Source organism: Cimex lectularius, unplaced genomic scaffold, assembly GCF_000648675.2.
Source record: "Cimex lectularius strain Harlan isolate CLEC.00 unplaced genomic scaffold, Clec_2.1 scaffold136, whole genome shotgun sequence".
Lineage (NCBI taxonomy): Eukaryota > Metazoa > Arthropoda > Insecta > Hemiptera > Cimicidae > Cimex > Cimex lectularius.
In genome coordinates, this window is record NW_019394223.1 from 329060 (window position 1) to 356610 (window position 27551).

The 27551-nt window shown below is 33.9% G+C and overlaps 1 protein-coding gene across 1 annotated transcript in view; it reads right to left on the reverse strand.

Moving 5' to 3' along the window:
- Positions 1 to 26378, reverse strand: part of LOC106663911 (S-adenosylmethionine decarboxylase proenzyme) — a 31436-nt gene extending 5058 nt beyond the window's left edge. Inside the window, exons 1-3 of the mRNA XM_014389148.2 lie at positions 26131 to 26378; positions 25889 to 25975; positions 622 to 748 (exon numbers count right to left, since the gene is read on the reverse strand). Coding sequence (XP_014244634.1) covers positions 622 to 748; positions 25889 to 25975; positions 26131 to 26249 — 333 coding nt within the window. The 5' untranslated portion in view covers positions 26250 to 26378. The remainder of the gene's footprint in view (positions 1 to 621; positions 749 to 25888; positions 25976 to 26130) is intronic.
- Positions 26379 to 27551: the final 1173 nt, after the last annotated feature.

A 27551-nucleotide genomic window follows, 5' to 3' on the forward strand; every position in this document is an offset into this window, starting at 1 on the left:
GTATACATTTTCTATGGTTATTGTGGATTCTAAATTTTAGAAATAAATGTTAATACAACCCTCAACCATAAAAGCTGAATTGGTAATATAAAAATTTAGGATATTAGATATTGATGATTAGTTGATAAATAGTCAATATAGACTCATAGTGTTGACCCAATAAAGCTGAAACATTGAGAATGCCTGTTCCTTGTAAGAACATTAAAATGGAATAAAATATAACGAAATATCCACGCTTTTCTCTTTTCCAGGGAATAAAAAATACAATATATTCACAAAAATTGAGAACAACCATGTTTTTAGGATCAGGCTTCCAAAATGTTTTGTTATTAATGTTAATTTCATAACATATTTCAGTACCCTTCTATTTATAATCCCACAATCACATCTTGATGATGTTAAAAAATATAAGATATTTGAATAGGTCTTCAAATCAGTAGGTGCACTTTATCATGTTGGGCTTGTCTACCCTAAAACAATTTCATTCATATCAACATACACGAGTGAATCTGAAAGAAAACTTTAACACCATGAATTGTACAAACATTAAAAAAAAATCGTGTAATATGTAAATTTTTTAGGACAGTACAATGAAAATAAATATAATTACAGAAAACATACTTCCACTTCTGTGAAACCTGCATGTTGCTCCACAAGGCATAACAAAGGTTTAAGACATTTTAAAGGGGTCGTCGTCCCACAAGTCTTCAAAATAAACCTTCTCTCAGCTACAAACATGCTGCTCTCACTACGAACAGAAAATAAAACAAACATGTCATCTATGATTTTAAATTACAAAATGTGAATCCTGATTTTTTATTTATTTATTTATTTATTTTTATTGTCAACTTTTAAATTTTTTTGAAGATCTGAAAAATAAAAGTGACTTACAGTTATGAACTAAAATTCATATTAAGGTACTGCTTCCTGAGAAGTCAGCAGCTCTAGCTCATCTAGAGAATAAGAAACAACTATTAATTTTTGAGAATGTACTTGTGTACTTTTTAAAATTTTAAACTATTTTGCAACACAAAAACAAAAACAATAAAACTATTTTCATATCTTCATAAAATTTATTGTTTTGTAAAAGGAAATAAAAAAATATTAATGTAATCCAAACATGCTGATAACACAGTAAATGAAAGAATAATTACAGTAGTTTTCGTTCTTTAGCTAGGGAAATCGACCAAAGTCCATTGCTAAATTCATCATTCAAAAATTTCAAATGAACCAATTTTCACAAATGAATCGATTTATATTTTATGTGTGGTGATTAGTGACTGTTAATCGATAATTATTCAGAAATCGTGAGATGCGGTCTGGTGTGATGTAGGTTTCAGAAAAACATTTTCTTTATCGTGCCAACGTTTCGATCTTTATTGAGATCATCTTCAGGGCCTGGGATTTACAATCATTGTTTACATTTAAAAAATACATTTTGGATGTGGAAAAGTGAATTTATACAATGCAAAATATATTTGTTATATATTCAAACAAAGTATTTCTACTCACTCAAAGTGTTTGTCTTCTGTGTAATTGTGCCATTCTTGCGTGTCGTGTTGAGAGTGCCAGTGAGATTTTGCTGTTTTGTGTTTATATACGTTGGATTTTGAAGGGGTGGAGAAGGATGTCGGTATAGAAAAGACATTTTTGTATAAGGCGTCGGCTTCTTTGAGGTGAAAACAGCCGACGAAGGGAAAAAACGTTGGTAATGGTTCGGCCAGATTATCCTTTCAGGATTATATATAAAGGGATAAATAGGAAAAGGAAAGCTAAATTGTTGAAAAATTAGACTATGTGAAAAATGTTTGATGTGAGGAATGTGATGTGATATTGGCGTAGCTACAACTGAGTTTACATGTATCTGTTCTGTAATTGATGCTGTGTTTCTCTGTTGATGTAAACCATTTATAAAAAATTACGTTTATGTTTGTTTTGTTCTGTGTGTAATATTTTTGGATTGTTGAAGTCGAAATTGTGTTTGTGTTCAAAATGGTGGGTAGCGAGTGATGTAGGATTTTGCAATCATAGATATGTTGCTTTACTCACTTGTCCAGATATTGGGATGTAAGATAATGGCACGATAAAGAAAATGTTTTTCTGAAACCTACATCACACCAGACCGCATCTCACGATTTCTAAATAATTAGTTTCGATCTTTATTGAGATCATCTTCAGCGCCTGGGATTTACAGACATTGTTTACATTTATATTTTATACTTTATAAAAAACATGAGAAATGCCAGATCTGAATTAGATTATCTTTTCTCCTCAGTTGAAATAAATTCAGAATGGGGGAAAAAATGTAATATTACACAAAATTGGACAGAAAGATATAACATTCGGGTCTAAAATAAGAGGATTACAAATATAGTGCATTGTTGGCATTTGTTTCAGGGATGTAATAACGCGTGTGCCAGGCAAGGGAGTTCGAGAACCTAGAATAAGGAGATGTGAATACACTCGAAACATAGCCAAGTGAGTCAGTGTAATGAATAGAAAATGAACTCAACCGAATTGATATAATTATAGTTAATACTAAAAATTTTAAAACACAATTCAATGATAGAATAAGCCTGGGTGTTGAGAATTTAGTAAAAATATATATTTTTTGTAATTACCAGGGTGTTAAAGTGCTGAACTCATAAAAAAACATACAATCACCAAGATCAGCCTTGAGATTTATTTATCGTTTCTTGCCTAAGCATTTTAGCCTGTTTAATACCCTAAATATAAAAAGAAAAGAAAACCTAAGGAAAAAAAGGACAAAGTAATTCTAGATTTTTCTATTTATTAAAATTATAGTGTGTATTAAAGATCGTGTTTAAATTGATAACAAACACACTGTCTCCCTTAGAGAAAACATTGAAATATTGGATTAGCCTTTTTTTTCTACAATGGCTATAAGCCTGTAATCCGAAGCTCAAGATACTGGTTGAACAATAAATTCCATTTCGTGCTATGATTATTTTAAAATTTTGTAAAGGAACATTGTGCTATGTTTAATTTATAAAGTGTATTCCTGAGTAAATTGTTTATTTATTTATTTGATTTAAAAAGCATTGAAAGGGGCATGTGCCTCATCTAGAGTATACAACAAGTATAAGTACACAATAATAGTAAAAATAATGATAGTGCTTAGCAAGAAAAGTAGAGAAAAAAGAAGAAACAATGGCTACGTTGAATAGGAAGAGCTCTAAGATGCTGCCCTGTGTGTACCCAGCTTTAAGGGAGACTGTAAGACGAAAAGTCAGGCCCCTAAGGGACAGGATTTTATTATTAAAAGGTGAAGGGAATGAAGAAGTTCTTGAACTTTAACAGCAAACCAGTGCCATGCCCAGAAAGCTTGAGCCACATCGAGAAATACCGACCGAGCAATATTTTATTTCAACTCAAGTAAAGAAGATAGTCCACACCTGTTGTATGGTGGAGTGAAACGAGCTGAAACCAAACTGGTAGTAAGGTAGGATTTTAGCAGTTTCAATTTGATATTTTTTTAGGAGGTTGGGTATATTTGTTGAATTTTGGGATCATTTTTATAATGAAATATTTCCTATGTATTGGGAAGTATTTTAGTCTTAGGATAGCATTAGTAGATGTACGTTAGAAAGAGCAGACTTTTTTGTTAATTTCTGCAGTACGTTGTAATATGTAGTATAAAAATAATTAATAAAATCGTAAAATAAAAAGTAAAAAACGACGTACAACAAAGCGGAACATAGGATGCCGTTTTGTATTTCCTGCCAGGGTGAAAGCTGGTGGAAAAACGTGAAAACATAATTTTACAAAAAAAAAAAAAAAAAAAGCGATTTTCCATTTTTTCCAGTTGCTGGTAGATTTTCCTTCATTCCGCGATCCGGTTTACAGCGGGAATAGCAAATGAAAGAAATTCGTTAATTGGCCGAATTGTTCAAATGGGATCTATTCAACTATGTACGTCATCATCCTATTGGATTCCCTACAAGTTAACTTTCATGACTTGGCAAGCATCGGGTAAAATTTTTATATCACTTCATCTAAAACCGGAAGCTAATAAATCGAAACCAAATCGAATTAGTTTGATTAAATCTAAATCTTATTACGCTAGGGGATGACAATTCGGTCTGTCTTAAGACTAGTTCAAAATGGAAACCTTGTTCAGTTAGGGTTTTAGAAGACAATTAGAACTACAACAATAAATTTAATATATTAATTTTAGCATAACCCTGGCAGTGGCTCAACCTTCTAAAATTCGGGTAATAAAATTAGACTGGCCGATTATTTTACATTCTATACAATTCAACAATGTTATTTATTTCGTTTAAATGCCCCCAGTTAAAATGCGTGAATTTTTTGTGTTTTTATAATAAAATACCCCACCCCGAGGAATATCTCACTCTGGAGGAGTGAAAGTGATCAAACTTCTGTTTGTATCGGGTGTTGTGTTTATCTTAATTTATTGGAATGAAAGTAATTTATTAGTGTGTAGAGATTAGAGACCGTTAATCGATAGTTATTCAGATATCATGAGATCACACCCGACCGCATCTCACGATATCTGAATAACTAGTAATTTATTAGCATGAAAGGAAGGGGTTAACCCCGCCCCGATAAATATCGAGTACTATGGGGGTGATTGTGTTACGTCTGGGGAATTAAAGTAAGTTATTGGCGAGAATGGAGTGGGTTCGACCACGCCCCGAGTAATATCGAGTACTCTGGAGGAGTGAATCGTCCTTCTATATTTGTGATGTATATATGTAATGTAGTTTTGTGTGTATTCTGTAGTTGACAACCTGAGGTACAAATAAGCAGCTAGAACTTTAGGATACCGACTTTGTTTTCATACTATATAAAGCGGAGACAGTAACAGATCGAGACGCTAAAACAGCTTCAATTGAAAAATATGCGTGAAAGTCCAGGAAAAGAAGTACAAACAGCCGGCAATGGCCTCAGCTGCTTGTCGACTCTTAAACTTCCCGCATTATGTGTAAGCAAAAGACCCTTCCCTGTTCACTATTCCATTACACTTGTAAAAGACAGATTCAGATTAATCATATCCGTGAACAGGAAAGGTACTTCTCAAATTGCAAGTGTGTTTAACTAATAAAGTTCTTTTTAAAAAGACTCTTGTTTAGTCAACACACTTAACTGGCGCAGTCGGTAGGACATCGTAAAGGTTTTTCAAAGGAATATTGGAAACCAATCGTGTCAACGGTGAATTTGCTGCATCGGACCTGATGAGCATGATGAAAATTAGTTTATGAGTAGGAAATTATTGTATTTTATAACAAATTTATTGTTTTTAATTGTAAGCGTTTTGGGTATTGTTATAACCTAATTTTTTTAAAAAATAATTTGTAGTACATTACAACTACCTTAAAGTAGGTAACAAGTAACAGTGAGCAAGGTAATTAAAACAAGACAAAATAAAAATCAAGAGTGGAGAAAACACCCATTGGTATTACTCCAATGTTACAATAATATTGTTTGTTCAATTGATACGTGTGTCATTATCAATTTCACTGTCATCACCATCACTTCCTAGGAGATCTCGCGGCCATTGTCTCTTCAGTCGGCGGGGAGGGTTTGAGGTTAAAAGACATTAACGGACATAGAAAAACTATTATTAAACGACTTTCAGTACTTGCGCGAAAACAACTAAGACACATCACAAGTTGGATCGCAAAAATTTCGACAACCATTTAGTAAAGGGACACTTCATAACTTTCCAAAGAATTTCAAACCTAATTTCCCCCAAAACAATTTTTTTAAACCACCAAATCAATAAAAACAAAATCAAAACTTTTCTAAACAGAACACTTATAAACCAACACCAATGAGTATTTCTACTAGAAATAGTAACCAATCAAACATTCATCCACAACCGCAAGTGTTCCAGATGGAAACACAGGAACACGAACCACATAGTCAAATAGAATCCACAGAGAATCATTTTTTAGAACAAATTTCAAATAATGAACTTACCATTCTTATTATATTATTAACTTACTTCGGACAACGAACTACCATATTTTTTAGATCCAGAGACGAAAGCTAGAATATTAATTGACTCGGGAAGCACGCGTTCTTTTATAAGAAAATTTATCGGTTTTGAATTCTGTAAAAATAATATAAAAAAGGATCCTATCGAAGTGACCACTACACATGGAACTTCAAAGGAATGCTATAGTACCGAATTATCCATCTTAAATAATAAAAATAAAATTAAATTTTTTTGTTTGATTTTCATAATAAGTTTAATTTACTTCTGGGATTAGATAACAGTACGAAATTAAACATACAATTAGATTTTAATTCTAACAAACTTTATTTTAAAGGAAAATAAATCCTATTTTGTATTTTGATACGCGTTCTAGTCAAGAGAAGCCTCCAACAGGGGAGTACACCGGTTGAATCTCAGATGACAAGTTACGTTCTGGAGCCCAGAAGCGAAAAAACCGTAAAAATAAAAGTAAAAAACATTAAAGATGGAGAAGGTGTATTAAATTATCATAACGTAGCGGGAATAGAAATACTAGTAAATACTAATAGCATTAAATTAACAATAACACAACCATAACATCTAGAAGATTACGAAATTAAATACAAAACAGGAAAAGAGAACAAGATAGCTGATGCTCTTTCGAGAATAGAATGAATGTACATGAAACCGGTGACGAAGTAATAGACGAATTAATTAGAGACTTTTATTTACAAAATCCAGATCTCGAACCCGATAGATTAAATTTTGAAAACGAATCTAATGTAAATCTAGAAAATGAATCCATCATGGTCAATGTAGATGAACTTGATGGAAATATAGATGAAAACATCGACGATGACGATGCGACGGTACGTTCCAACGGAATTTTTTTTTTTTGGCCTTATGATCTATGCATATTAGCCTTGGTGACGAATTCTTATATGTGTGTTCAAATTGGGGGGGGGGGGTTATCGTGAAAAAAGGGCCAGAGGCGACGGTGGGAATCGAACCCACGACCGCGGCGTGAGAGTTCCAACGGAATTGGAAATACGGTTACGAATATACCCATTATTGAGGGTCCGGTTAATTTCGGTAAAAATCAAATAATAATTTCAGAAGTCGAATTTAATCCGGTAAAACCCAAAATTATTAAGTTGTTCGGGAATTCAAAAACAAGAATAAGCGTCCAATTTTCAAAGAACGATTTTACTAATGACATTAAATTTATAAAAGAATTCATCGTGCCTAAAACAGCATATCACTTGTATTTCGAGTCAGACTTATACTAAAAATTTGCGAAAGTAATAATGGAGGTATTCACTTATTCAGAACTAAAGTTTTTTAAATGTACAGAAAAACGTATCGATGTTTTAGAGGAATCCGATATCAACGAAATTATAGAGAAATATCATATTTCAAAAACAAATCATACGGGCATCACGGAAACGGAAAGTAGAAATAAACGTATATATTATTGGCATAATATTAGTAAGTCTGTACAGGAATTTATTAATAGATGTGAAGTATGTCTTTTAACGAAATACGATAGACAACCCCTGAATTTAAAGTACAATTTGACTCCGACACCAAGCAGATCTTTTGAGATTGTTCATATTGACACAAGTACGTTAGAGAATAAAAAGTTTTTAACAATAACAGACACTTTTTCTAAATTTGTTCAAGCCTACAAAATAGAGTCGAATCAAGCAATTGAAATAGTGAATAAATTAATAAAAAAATTTGTATCTTACAATGTTCCAAAGACTATTGAGTCAGATAACGGGCTGGAATTTAAGAACAGTCTAGTCAGGGAATTACTATCGCTACATAAGAGTCGAGTTGCATTTTACATCTTCCCAAAACCCGGAATCAAACGGCTCTAAGAAAGATTTCATTCCACCCTCATCGAGCATATCCGACTTTTTAATAATCAATAAGAATTCATGCACGAAGATATCGAAAACAAAGTAAATTATAGTATTTTGGCATATAATCACTCGCTTCACTCGGTAACAAAATTAAAACCTATTGAAATTATCAGTGGGCATTTACAGAACGAATCTATTTTTAAAATCAATTTAGAACAATTAATTTTAAGTAACTATGTCAGCAATCAAAAAAGGAAAATAGATTTGTTATATAAAACGATCAATGAAACTTATTTAGCGCATAAAGAACATATTATCGAAAAACGAAATGAAAACAGAATAGAAATACCAGAAGTAAATATACCGAACGAAGTTTTTGTGAAAGTCAAGCAACAACAAAGCAAAACAAGGAATAAATACAAAAAGGAGAAAATAAAATCCATAAATAAGAATCTAAAAACTGCCGAAATCATCCCAAGTTATCACAACACAATAGACAAAATACACACATCAAACATTAAAATACCAAGAAAATTAACAAATTCTCGCGACATTCCAGGTTCTTCTCACTCCTCACCACAACAAGAGGAATCAACATACTTTTTATTACAAACGGCATTGCCATAATACTTTTATTCATTATTTTAGTTTAAGAGAGTTGTTCAATCAATTAGATTATTTAGAAGAATTTTATAACCATGTATCTAAGATTGTATACTCTAATAGTATTTTGTTAAATAGTAAAAATGTACATTATATAACTGATAATAGTAGTAAAACAAGACATATTGTAAATACTTTAAAAAATTAATTAATTATACAAAAAATGTAATTGCAGAAAAGTTAGAAATCGTTTTTGTAGAAAATAAGAATAATGCTAGAATAAAAATAGGTTTATTTAATGGTGTAGGATCTATTGTAAAGATATTAACTATTTTCTTAAACCCGAAACGCATATTCATAAAATAGATATAATAAGTTCAAATAATAATTGTAACCAAACTAAATTGAAATATCTATGCTCATACAAACAAATCAGCCATATGGACAACCTGTGCGACAAGGCCAACTTCTTCCAGATCCATCGAACTGTACACACACAGAACTCGTCGTAACCGACAATCATCTGACTTGGATACCTGAGCTCAACCACTATTTGGCTGTATTTCCTAATGAAGAACCTATTAGTATAAGACGCCAGGATGGGACTACAGTAAAACGACTAAAAGGAGTATTTTTAAAGAACATCAACGGTAAAGTGGTCTACAGGAACAGAGAATTGTACCACTCGCCAATCATCAGGACTTCCTACATTTGGAAGGATTGGATTGGATGGGACCTTTCTTGCACAAATCGATAAAACTACTCCACAAAACTTAAAACTCTCAGTCATATTATTTTTCCAAAATGGCGCTGAGGACTCTTTTTGCCTGAGCGGATCATTTAGAAATATATTAAAATTTAACTAAATGATTTTCTTTCGGTGTTTTAGTGAATGTTCTTTCAAACCATAATAACCTAATAAAACATAAAAATTGTTTAATTATGGTGATTTGAAGGAAAATTCACGAAAACACCGAGAAAAAAATCAATGATACAATAAAAAATATAGAAAAACTCATGAATTTCTGATTTCTTTTAATTTGGCTTACATTAAAATAAGTAAGTTGTAATTAATACAAAGATAAAAATATATATATATAGTCTGAAATAAACAGCAAAGTATATCTGTTGTCCGGTTTTTGCCTTTGAAAATATTTCGGTAAAATTTTAAATGAGTCTACGAAATCAAAAGTATCGATTCATCATTAGATTTATTGTTAATTTTGCGTGATGTTGAGGCCGTAAATTGTGGAGATGGTGGTCTTAAATAGGCAAACTCGGGCCGAGGGAATTGATTGCCGGAGAAAATGCCACCGCGTGACCAGGGAAGGATTCGTAAATTTGCCAGGGCCAGGGTTGGCACGCCACAATTATTAATAAACCCTGGCCGTTCGCGAACCCCATTATAAACATTTAACCAATAAAGTTACCATCCGCAAATTTGCGCTGTACATTCTCCTCGGTGTACAAGAGTGTAAACTAAATTCCGATATTCACTAATTTCAAGGTCCGCTTGACCAATTAATATATTACAATTAATTAAGATTTTTAGTTGAGATAAAAAATTCAATGGCACGAAAAGCAGGGAAAGCCAGAAAAAATGGCAAAAAGGAGGGAAAACTCAAAAGGTGGGGTTGAGATGGGAAGTTGGTGTCCGAATGGATCGAGGTCACGATAGCTCAAGTGGTAGAGCAGCAGCGTATCTAGCCGAAGATCGTGGGTTCGAATCCCGCTCGTGCCAGACTTTTTTATCTCAATAAAAACCTTACTTAATTGTAATAAATTCCGATAGTTCATGTTCGAAGCTTCTCGCAGTTTGAGTGCTTAGACGGATTTTGCTTTTAGAACATAAAATTAATCGATTGAAAAATTTTTGCACATTTCGCTTCTAATTGATAACAAAAATCTAACATCAACTGCTGAAAGTTAAAACAGGATCGAGTGTTATTTTTCTTCATTCCTTGTTTAACAACAAGCAATAATCTTTTCATAGAACAAAAGTATGTTACCATACAAATTAAGATAATTTATGGATTCGCACGCTCCCGGTTACCTTTCCTAGACGATGCTTGATTTTTGGACAATGCTACAATACTTGATTGTGAAGTTTTGTATTTTTGACTTTGAATTAATAACCAAAATATCAGAACCAATGTTAGAATATTAAAACTTCCTTTTTAAAATTTTCTTAGAACTTTCCGAGTACAAGAGCAAGTAAACATTAAAATTCCAACTATTTATGGATTCGAACTTCATCGCCATCATCTGCACTACAGGACGACTGGATTGAAGACAAACCTCAATTTCAAAAATAAATCTTATATTTTCTCCAGTTCCCGGAAAAACTTTCATGGATATGTAACCCTACCTAATCCTACTCCTAAACGTACCACCTATCTAGCACTACTAACCTGACCTAACTTAACCTAATCTAACCCAGCCTAACCCTAACTCTAAGGCCGTCTACATAGGGAGCTATTACAAATAAATGGAATTGGTTTGCGACTAGAATCTCAACAACTATGCAAAAAAGTTGGAAATCAGTAGTTTTTTTCCTGTGAAATCATGGAAGAAACTTCATCATTGACTGAAAAAAAAAAAAAAAATGGAAATTCGATGACAGTGATTATTCAAGCGATAAAACGTCAGTCATTACTTTTCTTTCATCTCTGCACAATCGAAAAAATACGAAGAAGATTTGCATCTATGCGTTTTCGAACTTTACGCCATGCTTTTTCAGTATCGTTATTCTTCGAGTATCCAGAAAGCATAAAGTCGTATAAAACGGGATGCTTTTCAACTTCTTTCACAAATAATATATTCATCTGTTGATTGTTCATCTTGAAAATCGTCCGAAACTGAACCTGTTACTAGTGACTCGGCAGCCGCTATACCTGGACTTGATTACTAACGCTTTAGTAATTAGTAGCGTCGTCTGCGGTGTCGCATTGGAAGCGATCCATTGCGAACTGGTTAGCACCTCAAGCCACTAATCAGTTTACTTGACGTGTGTAGACGGTCTTACTCTACGTAACGATCACACCACCTTACCTAACCCAACCCTTACACCTAAGGGTACGTTTTTGTTCGAGCTGCGATAAATGATAAGAGCAGCGATGAGAGCCGCGACATGAGCAGCGCATAAATTCATTTCTATGATATGTAGGCTACAGTGGAGCTTCGACAATAGCAACGATATCTGCTTTGTATGTGACGGTTTATTTATTGTTTATATCAAACCAATTAATTGAAAATATTCCTTTAAAAATGAGTGATTCTGAAGAAGAAATAATTTCAAATTAAAATGCTGTTAAATATTACATTGTCGAAACTGCAAATTCTCTGCACCCCTATAAATACCCAAAAGGTAGAAATAAAGGTGCATGTTTGGAAAATTTCATCATTTTTATAAGCAATTAAGGGCAACACCCTCAAAAATTTAAGGAATATATGAGAATGAAAATAGATACCTTTGATTGCATACTTTCGTACATCTTTGATAGGATTGAAAAAAGATGGAGAAATTGACATAGTAGGACCAATTTTATCCGAAGATCGGCTAATGATTACAATCAAATAAGTAAATGTAGTCATACTTTATAAAATATATATATTTTAAAACAACAGAAAGTAGTAGTGACGCTAACACAAGAAAAATATAATAAAAAATAAACTTTAACCAGCAAGTAACATGGGAGAAGACCAAGCCAAGCTGCTGAAAATATAGCATAACTTTTTCTGTTTAAATTCCACATTTTTATTTACACCTACTTAAAGAACTGACTAATGTTTAATATTAATTAAAATATTAATCCATTTATGTTTAGTTGTCCAATTGGCCTAACTACTTATTTCAATTAATTATTCTTTTTATGTAATGTCTTGGTTGAGATGAAAAAGTTACTGACACGAGCGGGATTCGAGCCCACGACCTTCGGCTCAATAATTAATTAAAATTTCAACTTACATGTTGCATTCAGATTTACACCTACTTCGTCCCATATTTGTCGAAAAAAATCTATTATGATGAGTTTTCTTTTTGATCCCGCAAGCGGGATCTATTTCACTAATTAAGCTGTCTAAATCCATACCGACCGCATATGATAATAGCAATGAAAATATACAGAACATTTAGCGCCGTTCTTCTCGTTCCTCGGCTGCCAAGCGTGTCTCAAAGCGTAGCTCCGATATCACCACCTGCATATAAAATTTTATCGCAGCTCCAACATAAACTACCCCAACTCTACATAACCTAACTTTACCCATGCCCATGTGGTAACGCGAAAATGGACACGCAAAAAATTTATCCTACCCAAAAACATATACATGTTAACTTGTGTGTTTTTTATTTTATCTTTGAATAACCAAAATAATAAATTGAAATAAAAATAAATTAAAATGTTAATCGAGAATCGATTTTCTTCCTTCCTAGATTTCACGAAAAGAAATTGTAAGATAAATGATTCAGTTTTGACTGCTCATCTTCGAATTGATGACAGAAGATTAGGAAAAAGTTAAAATATTGAACAAATTTTTTTCTTTATTTGTTTCACTGTAAAAGCCATCAACTTTTCTAGAGTACAAAGAGCATGTTAACATTAAAATTCCAATAATTTATATTATAAATTGTTCACGATTTTTCTACTCCTAGACGAGTGTTGGTATCAGGACAAAAATTTTCTTCCAATTTATAACCAAAATATGATCAAATGCAGAAAAAATGTTAACATTTTGGAATCTTTTATTCCTACTATCCTCGTTTGCAAATCCGTCTCTTAATTTAGCATAGCTGAAGTTTAGGGACAATAGGTGGCACTTCTCTTTCAACTTTTCAACCAAAAAAGCTTCTAAAACTAACTAAACTGCGAACAAAATTAGCCTTACATTGCCCATTTTCATCCCAATGTATAACGAGCACAATGGCAATTCGCAGTCTAATTGCCCCGTTGAAATATATCCGGGGATAAATCATTGAGTAATCTTTAATAGGCTTTGATAGCTCGTCTGGGTTCTTGAACCTCTTTGAAAGGTTCAATTCGTAAAATTGGACGACTCTTCCTTATCCGTCTGATTAAATAGGCCATTTTTTTCTAATGTACTTAAACTTGGGTAATAGATTACCAATCTTTATCAACACAGCGACAGTAGCCGACGTAGCCAACATGCATATAGTGTAGTTTTTCACGGCATACACGAGTACGGATTATATACTTGCAAATATATCAATATGTTTAGTAGTCATAATTGATATATTTATTATTTTAATTAATTATATTTTTTATCTAAGGTCGTATTTGAGAATTAGCCAAAGATCGTGGGTTCGAATCCCACTCGTGACACTGCCTTTTTATCTCAACAAGACCTTAAATAAAAATTATAATTTCTTGCAAATATATTTAATGTAATTTTTACAAAGTTCGCTATTATGTACAATCCCGCTCGTCCCATTGACTTTGTTATATCAACTGAACACCTTAATTAATTGTAAGATATTAATTGGTCAAGCGGACCACGAAACTAGTGAATTTAATTATGTACAATAGCATACAATTAAAATCTTTAGTTTTGTACTTATGATGCGGAATGATTATTTGAAAAATCCTCTAACGAACATTATCAATATTTGACCCCCATCAGGTCACCAAACTAGTAATCTAATATAGTTCAAATCTGCAGAACGGTCGTTTGAAAACGTCAAACCCACGCATTATTTGCAGGGAAATAATTAATTGGCCATTCAAATTATTCACTCATATTTCCACATAATTTAGATTTTTTTTATCCTTCACCTTATCTACTTGACAACGCTTTATTAACTATTTTCGCGAGGTTTTTTCACTTTTTTTCACATGCGGAGCGAGTGTACATTTGTTCTAAAAAACTATATTGTTCTCACACACACGCGCGCGCGCACACACACACACACACACACAGAGGGAGGGAGGGAGAGAGAGAGAGAGAGAGAGAGAGAGAGAGAGAGAGAGAGAGAGAGAGANGTGAGAGAGAGAGAGGAGAGGGAGTGGGAGTGAGAGTGAGAGGGAGGGAGGGAGAAGGTGGTAACTAGCTAGGAGAAAAGAAAATATACAATTCATATTAAAATTGAGAATGACTGTAGAGAAAAAATAAAATATAACGCTCGCTTGTATAGAGAAATGAACTTTGAAATGTTATATAATTATATTAAACCCAAAGTCAACATTATCCAAGATATATTGAAACAACACGACACTTTTGTACCAACAAACCGGACTATTTTGTGCTTGCTATTAACAAACTCAAGTCAATAATTTAGACCAGATATAAATTTTCTGTTAGACATTAAAAAAAAATTTACTTCCACATAATTTACATTTTTACGCAAATAAATACCTTAAAGAGATGTTTAGGTTTCCTTGGTAGTCTATGCTAGAAGGGACGGTTGCGTTTATTTATGCATGATGATGTAATTTCAATTATATGATGAATAGTGTATACAAGTTTGTTTATTTTTAGTCTGCAATGCCAAACGTTTCCTTTTTGTCCGGTTAATAGTTCACACGAAATTGGGTGTTTACTCTTATAGCGAATAAATAGCGTCAGCATGGCTGCTTCTCAACTAGGCGAATTTATTTTAAACGATTAATTGGATAAACGGAGCTGGAAAAAAAACTGGCAGTCATTATGAATCAAAATGTTTTTACTTAATCTTGAATTTTTACTTAATTCAATTTTTTTTTTTTAAGCGGAGGTAGACAAATCCTCCTGTTTATTGATTTCATAAGCAAAGATAAACCGGTAAGGCGGAAAATACTTCGGGGTAGAGAGGAATGTGGACAGAAATAAATAGTCGAGCAAGCCAAAGCAACAAATGATAAGCTTCAGAAACTTGAATCCGATTTCCGATTTTATTTATTTGAAACGGCACTGTTTCAGACAAAATGTATCTTTTGAATTCAACAAACCTCTTAGTGAATACAGAAATCGACAAAATGTGCGATATTTTTTCTTTTGTTAATGTAAAAAATTGTAAGAACCCTGAAGATTAAATCTGTTAAATTTCAAGTCGGCAAATAAGTTCTATTTTAATTTTTATACATTGACTATTCTACAAATTAGTCAGTTCTAAGATAATACTCTTGAATGAACTCTCCCGAGTTCAAATGGAACAATCAAAATCTGATAACTTGTAAATTACCACATAAAAAAGACAAATGATAAATGAAGGGTTTACTGTTATGCAAGGGGAGAAAATTTAATCGAGTTTATTATCTTTTCTATTTTTTTTTTTTTTTTTTAATCATGGGTATCTCTAGGGACGTTTTCAGGTTGTATATCTTACACGGCGATAGTTCATTATCTCCTCGGATAATTTTATCTGAGATAAAACAAAAGTTTAAACACCAACCCATAAAACCTAAAGTCTCCTTTGAATTTAAAAAAAGAGGAAATAGTCGAAGGTTGGATATTGTGAAACATCTATGACGGCTAAGATACAAGATCGACTCTGAATTTATAAAATGGAGGATTCCAATCGGAAATCTCTGTACGGTGTTGAAATAATTCTACCCTTAATTCCTTTAACGTAAAATATTTAATTCCTGATACTTTTCGGTAAGTAGGTTTGGAAAAAAAAACTTTTAGGATTTACAATAACCAATAAGTTTTGTTTAAGTAATATTGCTTATATCGGTAGTACATCAGATGTGAAATCATTTTCAATGGATTTCGTTTTAGGAAAGGAACCATTTGGATGGAAGTCCCACCATTGAAATATGGTAAATGGACGACCCTGTTATCGCTGTCGAACAGAATCCACTTTCCACCGTTAACAAATGGATCGTTTATCTTGGCGATTTGGATGCCAACTGGGTCTATTGAATTTCTACATCGAGACGACAAGCTCACGAGTTTCTGAAAATAGAACAAATTTACGGGCCCTTGATCCGTATTAGCTTTGCAATTTCATGAGCGTTGGTTCATTCTAATGAGGATGTCAAATTGTAGCATACAATGCTGGTAGAAAATACATAATATCATCGATTGTTTTGAATCCAATGATTTATAACTACATGAATGTTTCAATATTACTATTATTAATGCTTACAAACTACAGCGGCCCTAATCCTATACTAAGCTTTAAGTTCCTATTGTGAAAAATATAGATGTAACTATTGGGTTGTCCGGAAAATAATGCAGGATTTTAAGTTTTCATTAAAAAAAATCTATATAAAATATTCTGTTTACGTTTACAGGATTACTCATTTGTATGAATGTCAACACTTATTAATCCTCTTCCAAATGATATTGTTTGTTTACCTCTGTAGCATTCCGCTACTTGGAAATAATTCAGTCATCCTTATAATGTCAAAGCGAGAATTTCGTACGATTTTCTTTTACGAGTTTAAACTCGGCCGAAGCGGAGCCCAAACGGCTAGAAACATTAACCAAGTCTGGGGCGAGGGTTGTGTTAATGAGTGCACTGTGCAAAGGTGGTTTAAAAAATTTCGGGAGGGAGATTTCAGCCTTGAAGATGAAGAAGGTCGTGGAAGGCCTTCCTCTCTTAATGATGATGTTCTGCGATCAGTGGTGGAAGAAAACCCCAAAACAACTGTTCGAGAACTTGCAGAGCAACTCAAAGTCAGTAAAACGACCGTCGCTGACCACCTCAAGGCGATTGGAAAAGTGAAAAAACTCGAAAATTGGGTTCCACACTCATTAAACGATCGCCAAAAAAATCAGCGCTTTGATGTTTGTGCATCACTTCTTTGTCGAAACAAAAATGACCCATTTCTGGCCAGAATTGTTACATGTGACGAAAAGTGGATTCTCTACGATAACACTAGACGTTCTGGACAGTGGCTCGACAAAGGAGAAGCTCCAATACATTTTCCAAAGTCCCAAAGCTTCATTTGGTTTAATACACTACAGCTTCTTAAATCCTGGCGAAACCATCAATGCTGAATCATACTGTAACCAAATTAATACCATGCATCAGAAATTGGCAGTAATGAAGGCCTCTTTGGTCAATCGGAAAGGGCCCATTTTGTTGCATGACAACGCTCGACCACATGTGTCACGTGTAACGTCACAAAAATTATTGGAGCTTGGCTATGAAACTTTGCCTCACCCACACTACTCTCCGGACCTCTCGCCTACTGACTACCATTTTTTTAGACACCTGGACCACTACTTACAACACATAATATTCAAAAATCAAACGGAACTGGAAAATGCATTTATTGACTTTATCAATTCTAAAAATTCTGAATTCTACTCAGACGGAATTAATAAGTTACCAACACGTTGGGAGAAATGTATTGAGAGTATGGGAAATTATTTTGATTAAAGAACATTGCTTTAAAGTAACTAGTTTCTTTTTTTTTGTTTAATACCAAAATCCTGCATTATTTTCCGGACAACCCAATAAATCATTTCACTCTCTTTACATAGGTATCCCAACAACTTTAAAAAAATCGTCAATCCGTTTTATTATTTATTATTTTATAGTATTTACAGTAGTTGTAGTATTTATTTTCTTTATTATTTTTCTTTCTTGCCACCCAATAAAGTCCATTGTTCTTGGTTTGTATTTCATTCTTTACTGTGTTCTGTGTTTTAGTTCTTTTCAAAGTTTGCGAAGCTTTTTCAGCTCCAAATGAATTTCCGAGTTTTTAAAATAAGAAATTATCAAGCGTATGAGTAAGTTATTTCGAGGAATTTGGAAAAGGGGTTTTCGTTTTGCGTCAGTTTTTGGGAGACTTTCAAATGTTCCACATGTGTGTACTGTAAAGATTAAATTGGAAATGACGAACCGACGTGAAAGATAGTTACAAAAAGATTGCGGTGTCTGGTTTGTGGTTTGGGGAATTGATCAATTATTTACGAGTTTCATCATGAATCATCTCGTAGTCCAACCATCCTGAGTTTCTTTCTTGCAACAAGTTCTGCATTTTTGGTTAAAAATAACATGGAGGATGAGAATTAAATTTTTCTACCGGTTTTTCTTGTTGCCTCCTGTCATTAAACAGGTCGTTTGGTTTTTCTTCTGACTTTTCTTTATAAGTCATGATTAGCTGGTTTGCGAATGGAACAATTCTTGCGAATTATTTGTCAAATCATCAATAGTCATCTCGTGTTTTACCGATGGGCTATTCATCTGTCCTCATTCTATAGTCAACTTCTGAACGTTTGTACTATTTCTATTTCTACCTGAAGTAGGACGATAAGTTTTTTTTTACTGTCCAGGATGTTATTTACACTAGTATTCTATTAAACATGTTTTATTGTTTTTTTATGTTTTTTTAATTTCTTCATGATCAATCCTATCAGGTTGGTTTTCTGTCCTTTCGTTTCTGGTCAAACGGAAGTAGGACGACAACCATTTTTTTTTTTACGGAGTTAGGTCTTTATTTACACTGTTTTTCTCAAAAACACGTGTTATTTCATTTTTTCAGACGCTTTTAGGTTGGCTGGTTGTTTGAATTCTTCAATTCTTCATCACCTATCACCTTATGTTCCACCCAATTTCTGTCCTCATTCTACAGTCAAAATCTGTATATTTCTGACCAAACATGAGTAGTATGAAAAGGTCTTTTTTTCTTGGCCAGCGTCTTTATTTACACTATTTTTCTAATACACACGTTTTATTATAACTGTTCAGACATTTTTGAGCTGCTTGGTTTGTAAGTGGACTCAATTTTAAGAGTTCTTTATCAGCCACTGCCCACTGAGAAGACAACTCTCCGTAATAGGTATTCTACCAGATCCTTTTGCCGTTTTTGCGAAATAAAAGAAGAATCGGCAAGGCACTACCTCACAGTGTGATAGGTATGCTTGGTTCAGATTTGAAATCTTTGAAGGAGCGGACATCACCAAATCACTCCCCGAAATAAAATGGTCCAAAATTATGGTGTTTGTGACAAGTCCAAGAGATTTATGCAGGACACGTGAGCCGACCAAGTCCCGGACCTTTTAGGGATGGGGTACGAGTCTACTCAGGCATTAAACCCCTCCGGTCTTGGTCGCCCACCCTCCATTATATATATGTATATATACACACACACCATTCAGCCATTTGTTTTCAGTATTCATTCAACAGACAAATTCTGTATGTTCCTGGCCTAACTGGAGTAGTGTCCCAAGTATTTTGTTTTATTTTCTTGGCTCTTTATTTAGACTTTTTTAAGACTGTTGGGCAGGACGGTTTCTGAATTAATCAATCCTAGCGAGTACTTCACGTGTTTTTATCAGTTGTTGTTTCTCTGATTCTTCTACTTTTTTCGTCGCGATGTATATAACTTTGCAGTCACTTTTGGGATTTGATCGATTCTAACGGGTCCTTTATCACAAATCCATCACGTATTTCACCAATCAGTTTTTTTCTGTCCTCATTCTATAGTTAATTTCAGAATGCTTCTGGTCATTAATGGATTTGGGCCTTTCTTTGTGAAATTTCTTTAATAAACTCACTTTATTATCGTTTGTTCTGTAGGTTTTAATCGCCAGACTTGGCTGGTTGGCGAACTATCAATTCTTCATTACAAATCATCTAAATTTTCACCATCCGCTGTTTTTCCAACAATTTATAGTAAATTTCTGATAGAATGAGAATCATGGTTTTGATTTCATTTTTAAATTAAATTTGTGTTTTATTATTTGTCATTTGAAAGAAAAAAAAACTGCGGTGTCGGTTGGCTTGAATTGATCAATTTCTGCGGTTAGTTTCTCCACACCATTCATCTACGCCGTCGTTTTCTTTTTCTTACCTCACTCTGTAATCAATTATTTTATGAGGTAAGAAATGTTTATATTTTACGCCTCAGATCTTTCTTCCGTGGTTTGGTACAAGTTTTGCGTTTGTTATTGTGTAGTTTTTTAATGAGTTAGTGTACATTTAAAAATTTATTCGTGTGATTTTTTTAACAGGCGCTTGGTATGATTTCTGTTAGTATTCTGATTTACATATTTTTTGGTTTAATCATTGAATTGCTTACATCACGATAAAGAAAACTAATACATTTAATATAATAAAGGTTGTTTTTCTTTGTAATGTTGAATGAACATACTCTTTTAATGATTGCGTTATGATTTTAATTTATAATCCTGCTAAATTAGATAGCGTTTGAGCACCGTGTGACTCGCGACCTTAGTGCATTATGGATTTTTCCCACAGTTTTATCGAAGGAGGGCACAACATGGAAATAATATCATTCCTTCATTCGTAGACATTATTTGTTAGCCGTTTTATATTATTTTTTCATTACCTTATTCAATTCTCAGGGTGTAAATTGTAAGATTATGTAAACACTAGTACACAGATTTTTCAAAATTTATATATTTGTTACTCTAAAATTACTTCTGCATAGGTTTAGGCTGAGGAAGCTTATAATGTAAGTGAAAAAGCTTCCCAAATAAAATAAAGTCAAAATCATTAGGAATCAAAGGCTTCACTGGTTTTCGACTTTTGATGATAGAGTTCCACAAAAAAAGTACACCGAACCTCGAAAAAATCCCCTTAAATAAATTTCATAAGTAATTTATTTAATAGGGTCGAAATTTCTAACAATCCATTAGAGGTCATTGATTTGCGACCCCCTCTGACGATCTGTAATTTATAATGATAAAACGATACACATCCTCCCGTGATATCGCTCCTACTCTTCATGCACATTCCTCACGAACTGGACAATTGCCTGTAATAAAAGAAGGCTGAAAAAAAATTTTTTTTTCTTTCAAAACTGTTAACAGGTACAATCGGTATGTATATTTTCTTCCTTAAGCTGTTGTTCATTTAATTAATTGGTGGTCAGTCAAGTTAAACATATGGAAACAATAGCAACCATTTAGTTTAATAATTAAAACAAAACCTAAATGGTGTTATTGTTTCCATGTGTTTAACGAGTCTGACCACCAACGAGACCTGACCAATCTTAAAAGGCTCTAAACTATCGCACGTGATTTCATTTAGTCTTAAAGAACAGTAAACTGTCGCAGATTATTTCCTTTAGTACTAAAGACTGTAAACCGTCCAGATGATTTGATTGAGCCTTTTAAAGACCCTAAAACAGATGATTTCATTATGTCTTAAAAATTCCTAAACTATCGCAGGGGATTTCATTTAGCCCTAGATACCATAAACCGGCGCAGATGATTTCACTCTTAAAGACCCAAACTTTCATACTTTATTAAATTGAATGTAAGCTTTCAGTCCACCACAGTACCTTTATAGGAGTTAAGGGGCAATAAAATGCTTTTACGGATTTGCTCTTTAGGTTTAACGCTAGTTTCAATGTTCTACTGTTTTTAAAATTTATATATCGGTTGGTCTTGTCCTTAAATGATTGTGGAATTGGTTCTGCTACATCGTTTTCTTACGTATCTCCAGATCCAACGATGACCGTCGAAAGAACTTTTAGTTGGTTTTATTTAATAATAAATAAGTCATGAAACCAGATCGTAAATAAATAATAAATAAAGGCTTTAAAAATAGAGATTTCTCTCGTTTTTTAAATATTTTATGATCTTGTTTTTCACATAAATACCACTAATCGAAAAGATATGGCACATTTGGATGGTGGATAATGAGAGAATAGGTCCGTTGTGCCTCGACTTTTTTTTAAATTTTATTTATTTGTTTTTAAAGACCCTCAAGATTCAACGATGACCGAACAAATACAAGTTACGATAATTTTATGTATTGATGCTACTTTTATATTTATAACTACGTCAGTTACAATCAATGAATCAATGAGACAATTATATAATTTATCTTTTCTCGCCTTTTCATGAAAAATAGGACGGAGAGAAAGACGACCTTTAGGTTAAAGTGCAAGGACTGTTTTGATAGGTCCGTTTGGCTTCGTCGTTTATTTATTTTTTTAATACCACAAGATTGCTCAAGAAAGACGTTATATGAGGTTTATTTTTCAAAGAAGTTGACCGAATAAAAATGAATTTTAAGCCGTAGATTTTATTTATTTGTTTCTAAAATGGCTGGGTTCTAATCACCTAACCTTTCTGTGCTGAAAATGTGCTCTTAATAAATAGAAATATGGGACTTTTAGATGTATGAGCGGAATTGTTGGACCATTCAGTCTCGTCGTTTACTTAGCGGCGATCGTTTTATTGTGTAAAGGTCAATGCAAAATTATAGCCTGACCGAATGCAAGGTGGTGATATTTAAGCTGTAGGCTTCTATTTTATTTTAAAAACAGCCTGTTTTAATGGACGGCTGTTAAATAATTTATGAACCGTCCTTGCCTTGAAATGAAATGCGAGCAGTTGCAACCTTAAGTTGCAATGAACTGTACTTCTTGCTGTCATTGTCACATGTAGTCCCGTTCTAGAGAGGATTGGGTTCGTCAGTCTCGTCGTTTTCATAAGGAACCTCGAGATTTAACCACTACTTTTTGTGTTAATTATAGGCAGTATTATTTAAGAATAATTCATAAGTTGCTAATGAGTGCACAACAAAACAAGACTAGTCAGTTGTAGCGGGAATGGCTTGATGGGGTTTTCGTTTTCTTCAGCTATACGATGACCACTGAAAGAACATTTAGATAGTTTTGTTTGTCAATGGAAGGGTAGTAAAACCTAAAAAGAAGAGTTCCTAAAAGTAAAGCTTGAATTCTAAATTATTGCCCGAACGAATGAAAGTGTCGACTTCGATGAGTCGGTTCAGTCTCGACGGTTTATTATTGAGAGTATTCAACGACGAAAAAAAGAAGTTTTTTCTTAATTTTATTAAATAAAAAAAGTCGAAGCGGATGATTTCGATTTGTTACTCGATTAAATGGAAGCAGACAAGTTCATCTAGCATTGCTGTTTGATTATAGAAATCATTCAACGATGAAAGGTGAAAGAAGAACGTTTTGCTGGTTTTATTTGGTAATAAAGTTGAAATAGATAATGCAGTAGATTATGCAAATTCTTGACTTCGAATATGTATAGCTCCAGCGAGGCTTGTGGATGTGTCCGTTTAGTACCACAGTCTCCTGAACCCAAAAAACGGAGGAACGAATGTTAGCTGGTTTTATTTGATAAAAATATTGAACAGAATAATGCAAAAATTCTGAATGGATGGAATGAAAGTAGCCGTAATTCTAGCTGGATTTGGGGATGGGACCGTTTATTTCGCCGGTTTATAAAGTAAAATAGACGTTTTTCTTATTTTATTACATAAAGCAGTTGAAGTTTTAATAATTCAAGGATTATTAATGAAAGTAGTCTAGTTCGAGCTAGGATAGGTCCGGTCGGCCTCTTCGTTTTTTTAAAGGAATCGACAGGTTCTCGAATAAAGATTTTAATAGTTCTACAGTATAGCTAGGTTTGTCGATGGGCCCGTTCAGCGTGGCAATTTTGTTTATAGAAATTTACTCCATGATGACCGTTGAAAGAAGAACTTTTTGCTGGCTTTATTTGATAAAGGAATTGAAGATGATACTGCAAAAATTGTGAATCACTCCCGACCAAATGAAAGTTGTCTAATTCCAGCGGGGTTTGTGGATGGGCACGTTCAGTCTCGCCGGTTTAGTACGGTAAGGATTCAAGGACGATCATTAAAAAAACAACTTTTTACTAATTTTATTAGATAAAAAAATTTCTATTTGTTGCCAGGCCGCGAACAATGTACGAATCCTAGAGGTATTTGTGGATGGTCTGTTCAGCATCGGTGTATCTTTAAGAAACCCAAAAACGAAGGAAAGAATAACGTTTTGCTCGTTTTATTTGTTAAAACAACTTAAGCGGATAATGCAAGGAGTATGAATTATTCTCCGAGCGAACTTCTAGCTGGGTTTGTGGATGGGTCTGTTCCGTCTCGTCTTTTTATAAGGAACCTCGGGATTTATCCACTACTGATTATGTTGAATATCAAAGTTGCAGTGAATAAGGAAAGAATTTGGAATTACTGCACAATCGAATAAAAGAAGTCAATTAGGACTAGCAGGAATTGTTTGATGAGTCTGTCGTTTTCTTCAGCCGAACCTTCAGAAAAAAGAGGGTTTCAACCTGGGGCAAATAGTAAAACCAGAATGAATTGCAGATGGTTACGTTGAATTCTAAATTATTGCCCGAACCAATGAAAGTACTTGATGTTTAGCTGGAATTTTGTAGAGATCCGACAAACTACTATGGAAAGAAAAACGTTTTGTTGGCTTTATAAAAGAAAAAAAATGAAGCGGATAATGCAAGAATTGTAAATCATTGCCCTGCCGAATTAAAGTTATCTAGTTCCCGCTGGGTTTTCGGATCGAAACAAAGGACTTTTTACTAATTTTATAAGAGAAAGTAATTGAAATTAACAATGAACACATTAAATGAAAGTAGTCAAATTCAAGCGAGAATAATGGGTACGTTCGGCCCCTGTATTTTTCCAGGCTCTCCATGAAAGAAAACTATTTTACTATTTCTGTTACATAGCTAGGTTTGTGGATGGGTCCGTTCAGCATCTCTGTGCGATTAAAGATTCGACGACGACCGATGAAAGAAAAACGTTTTTCTTGCTTTACGGAAAAGGAGCTGAAGCGGATAATGCAACAAATCCCGAATAATGCTCGACCGAATGGAAAATAGTCGATTTTTTAAAAGCTAGGTTTGTGTGTGGATCCGTCCAGCCTCGCTTTCTGATTATAAAAATTTACTCAACGACGACTCTTGAAAGAAGAATGTTTTGCTTACTTAATTGATAAAGAAGATGATGTGGATAATGCAAGTACATAGTCCCAAATATTGCCCGACCAAATGAAAATAGCCAACTTTCTAGCTGTTGCGAGTCGTTCCGTCCAGCCTCGCTGGATTTACAAAAATTTAATCTTGACAGAAGAAAGTTTTGCTTGTTTTATTGATAAAGAAGTCGATGCGGATAATGCAAGTAGTCCCAAATATGGAACGACCGAACGAAAATAATTAACTTTTTTAGCTATTGTGTGAGGATTCGTCCAGCCTCGCTGGGTAATATACAATTTTATTCAACGACGACTGTTGAAATAAGAATGTTTTGCTTGCTTTATTGATAAAGATGATGATGCGGATAATGCAAATAGTCCCAAATACTGTCCGACCGAATGAAAATAGTCAACTTTTTTAGATGTTGTGTGTGTATCCGTCCAGCCTCGCTGGATGATTATACAATTTTACTCAACGACTGTTGAAAGAAGAATGTTTTGCTTGCTTTATGGATAAAGAAGTTGAAATATATAATGCAAGAATCTACAGAATGTAATTAGTATACGATTGGCCAGTTTATCCAAGTTTTATATAAATGTAGGATTTTTTAGCTGAAAATAAGTGTTAATTTTCTCATTTTTACTACCAAACGATATGGATTTATTGTTTCATTTCATAAAATATAGATTATTTTAAGAACCGCGGATTTGAGCCGGCAATGCCGTCCGGTATTTTATACTTCGCCAATTCCCGAGTTTAAACAGGATTGATTCTAAAAATAAGTAGTTACGCTAGAATAAGGACTTACCTCAACACGTACGCGTCCACCCTGTCGTTGCTGGAAAAGCTGATGATTTCACAGTTGACGATCTTCAGCAAAGCTTCCAATTTTTGCCTGGAATAAAACGTACTTTTTAGCAGAACCGGAGAATGTTAAATGGGGAAAAATCGATATTCGAGTTTTGAATGGATAAAAAGGGCCCGGACGGATTTCAGCGGGTCGGAAAGTTGTAAAAGCCCTTAGGGCCGGGGAGTGAGAAAAATCGTTACCTGGGAATGTCCCGCAAGTCTCCGTTTTTCGACGAAGCGGGCTTCCTGAACCAAAGCTCGAGGAGCTTTTCGACACCCTCGAAATAGTGGCTGTCGTAGTTGTCGTCCGGATCTGACATCTTCTGTCTCGAGAGAGTTGAGAAGTTCGTTAAATGCGGATCGACGTTTCTCGGACGATCTCCTCGCCGGGTCGAATTGTACTGCCGATTGCCGTTCGCCGTCTCGCCCGGCCGATAGTCAATCAGATGAAGCTCGGCCGCACATGCGTTGTCGGCGTGTTGCGGATCAGCTGGCCCGCTATTGACCTTCCGGGCCGAAATGGCGCAAGAGGGAAATTCAATTTTGGGCCGGGCCGCCACATCCACAATCAACCTTTTTTATTAATACTACAAGGGATTTTATTTTATACTTACTTTTATATAATATCCATTATATAGATAGTCAATCCTTTGCACAGTGTAGAAGTAGAAGTTTTTTTGCAAGGCCTTTTGGTTTTAGTAAAATTTTATAGGTGCATAAGCAAAAGGATTATCTGTTGAGAAAGTATTCATGAACATGAATGTGAGAGGCAACAGCGGAACATAACATACGTGCGACAATATACAATATAAATTCAATTAACTATTCTTTTTATATAAGGTCTTGATTAGATGAAAAAGGTAGTGTCAGGAGCGGGATTCGAACCTATGACCTTCAGCTGAATACGCCACTGCTCTAACCACTTGAGCTATCGTGTCTTCGATACACTTGAAACACCAACTCCCCATCACAACCTATACTTTTCAAATTTTCCCTCTTTTTGTCACTTTTCAATTCGAAAATCATTCAGTTCGAACCCGCTCATGATACTAACTTTTTCATCACAACCAAGACCTTACATAAAAAGATTAATTAGTTGAAATAATTAGAACACTAAACATAAATAGACACAATATAATGTTTTGTTTTTTTAGTGACCGGTTATTTTTTTATTTATTTTCACTAGCCCAACAATTACATTTGTTTTACTTAGTCTTTCTGAGATTGGTTGTTTAATAATTTGTTGGATTTGTGAGGAGCGGTCAAACCATTAATATAAATTAATACAATAACGAATGTGGGTGTCGATAGGGCCATAACACTCATCACTGTAAGTTAAAGGTCCTGGGTTCGAATCCAGGGGGGGGTGGAAGGCAATCACCGAAGATAAAATTCTGAAACAAACAAGAAAAGACAGGCCAAGCTGAAAAGCTGCATCACTAAAATGTTGACCTTTTTTATTGCAGTACTAAAATTCTTGTATTGACATGACAGCATCACAGCAGCTACAATTAAGTAAAATGAGTCCAATTAGTTAAATATTTATATTTATGCTGCACTATTTTTTAAACATATGTATATTGGTTAAGAAACATATTTGTTTATTGTTTCAAAAGTAAGAA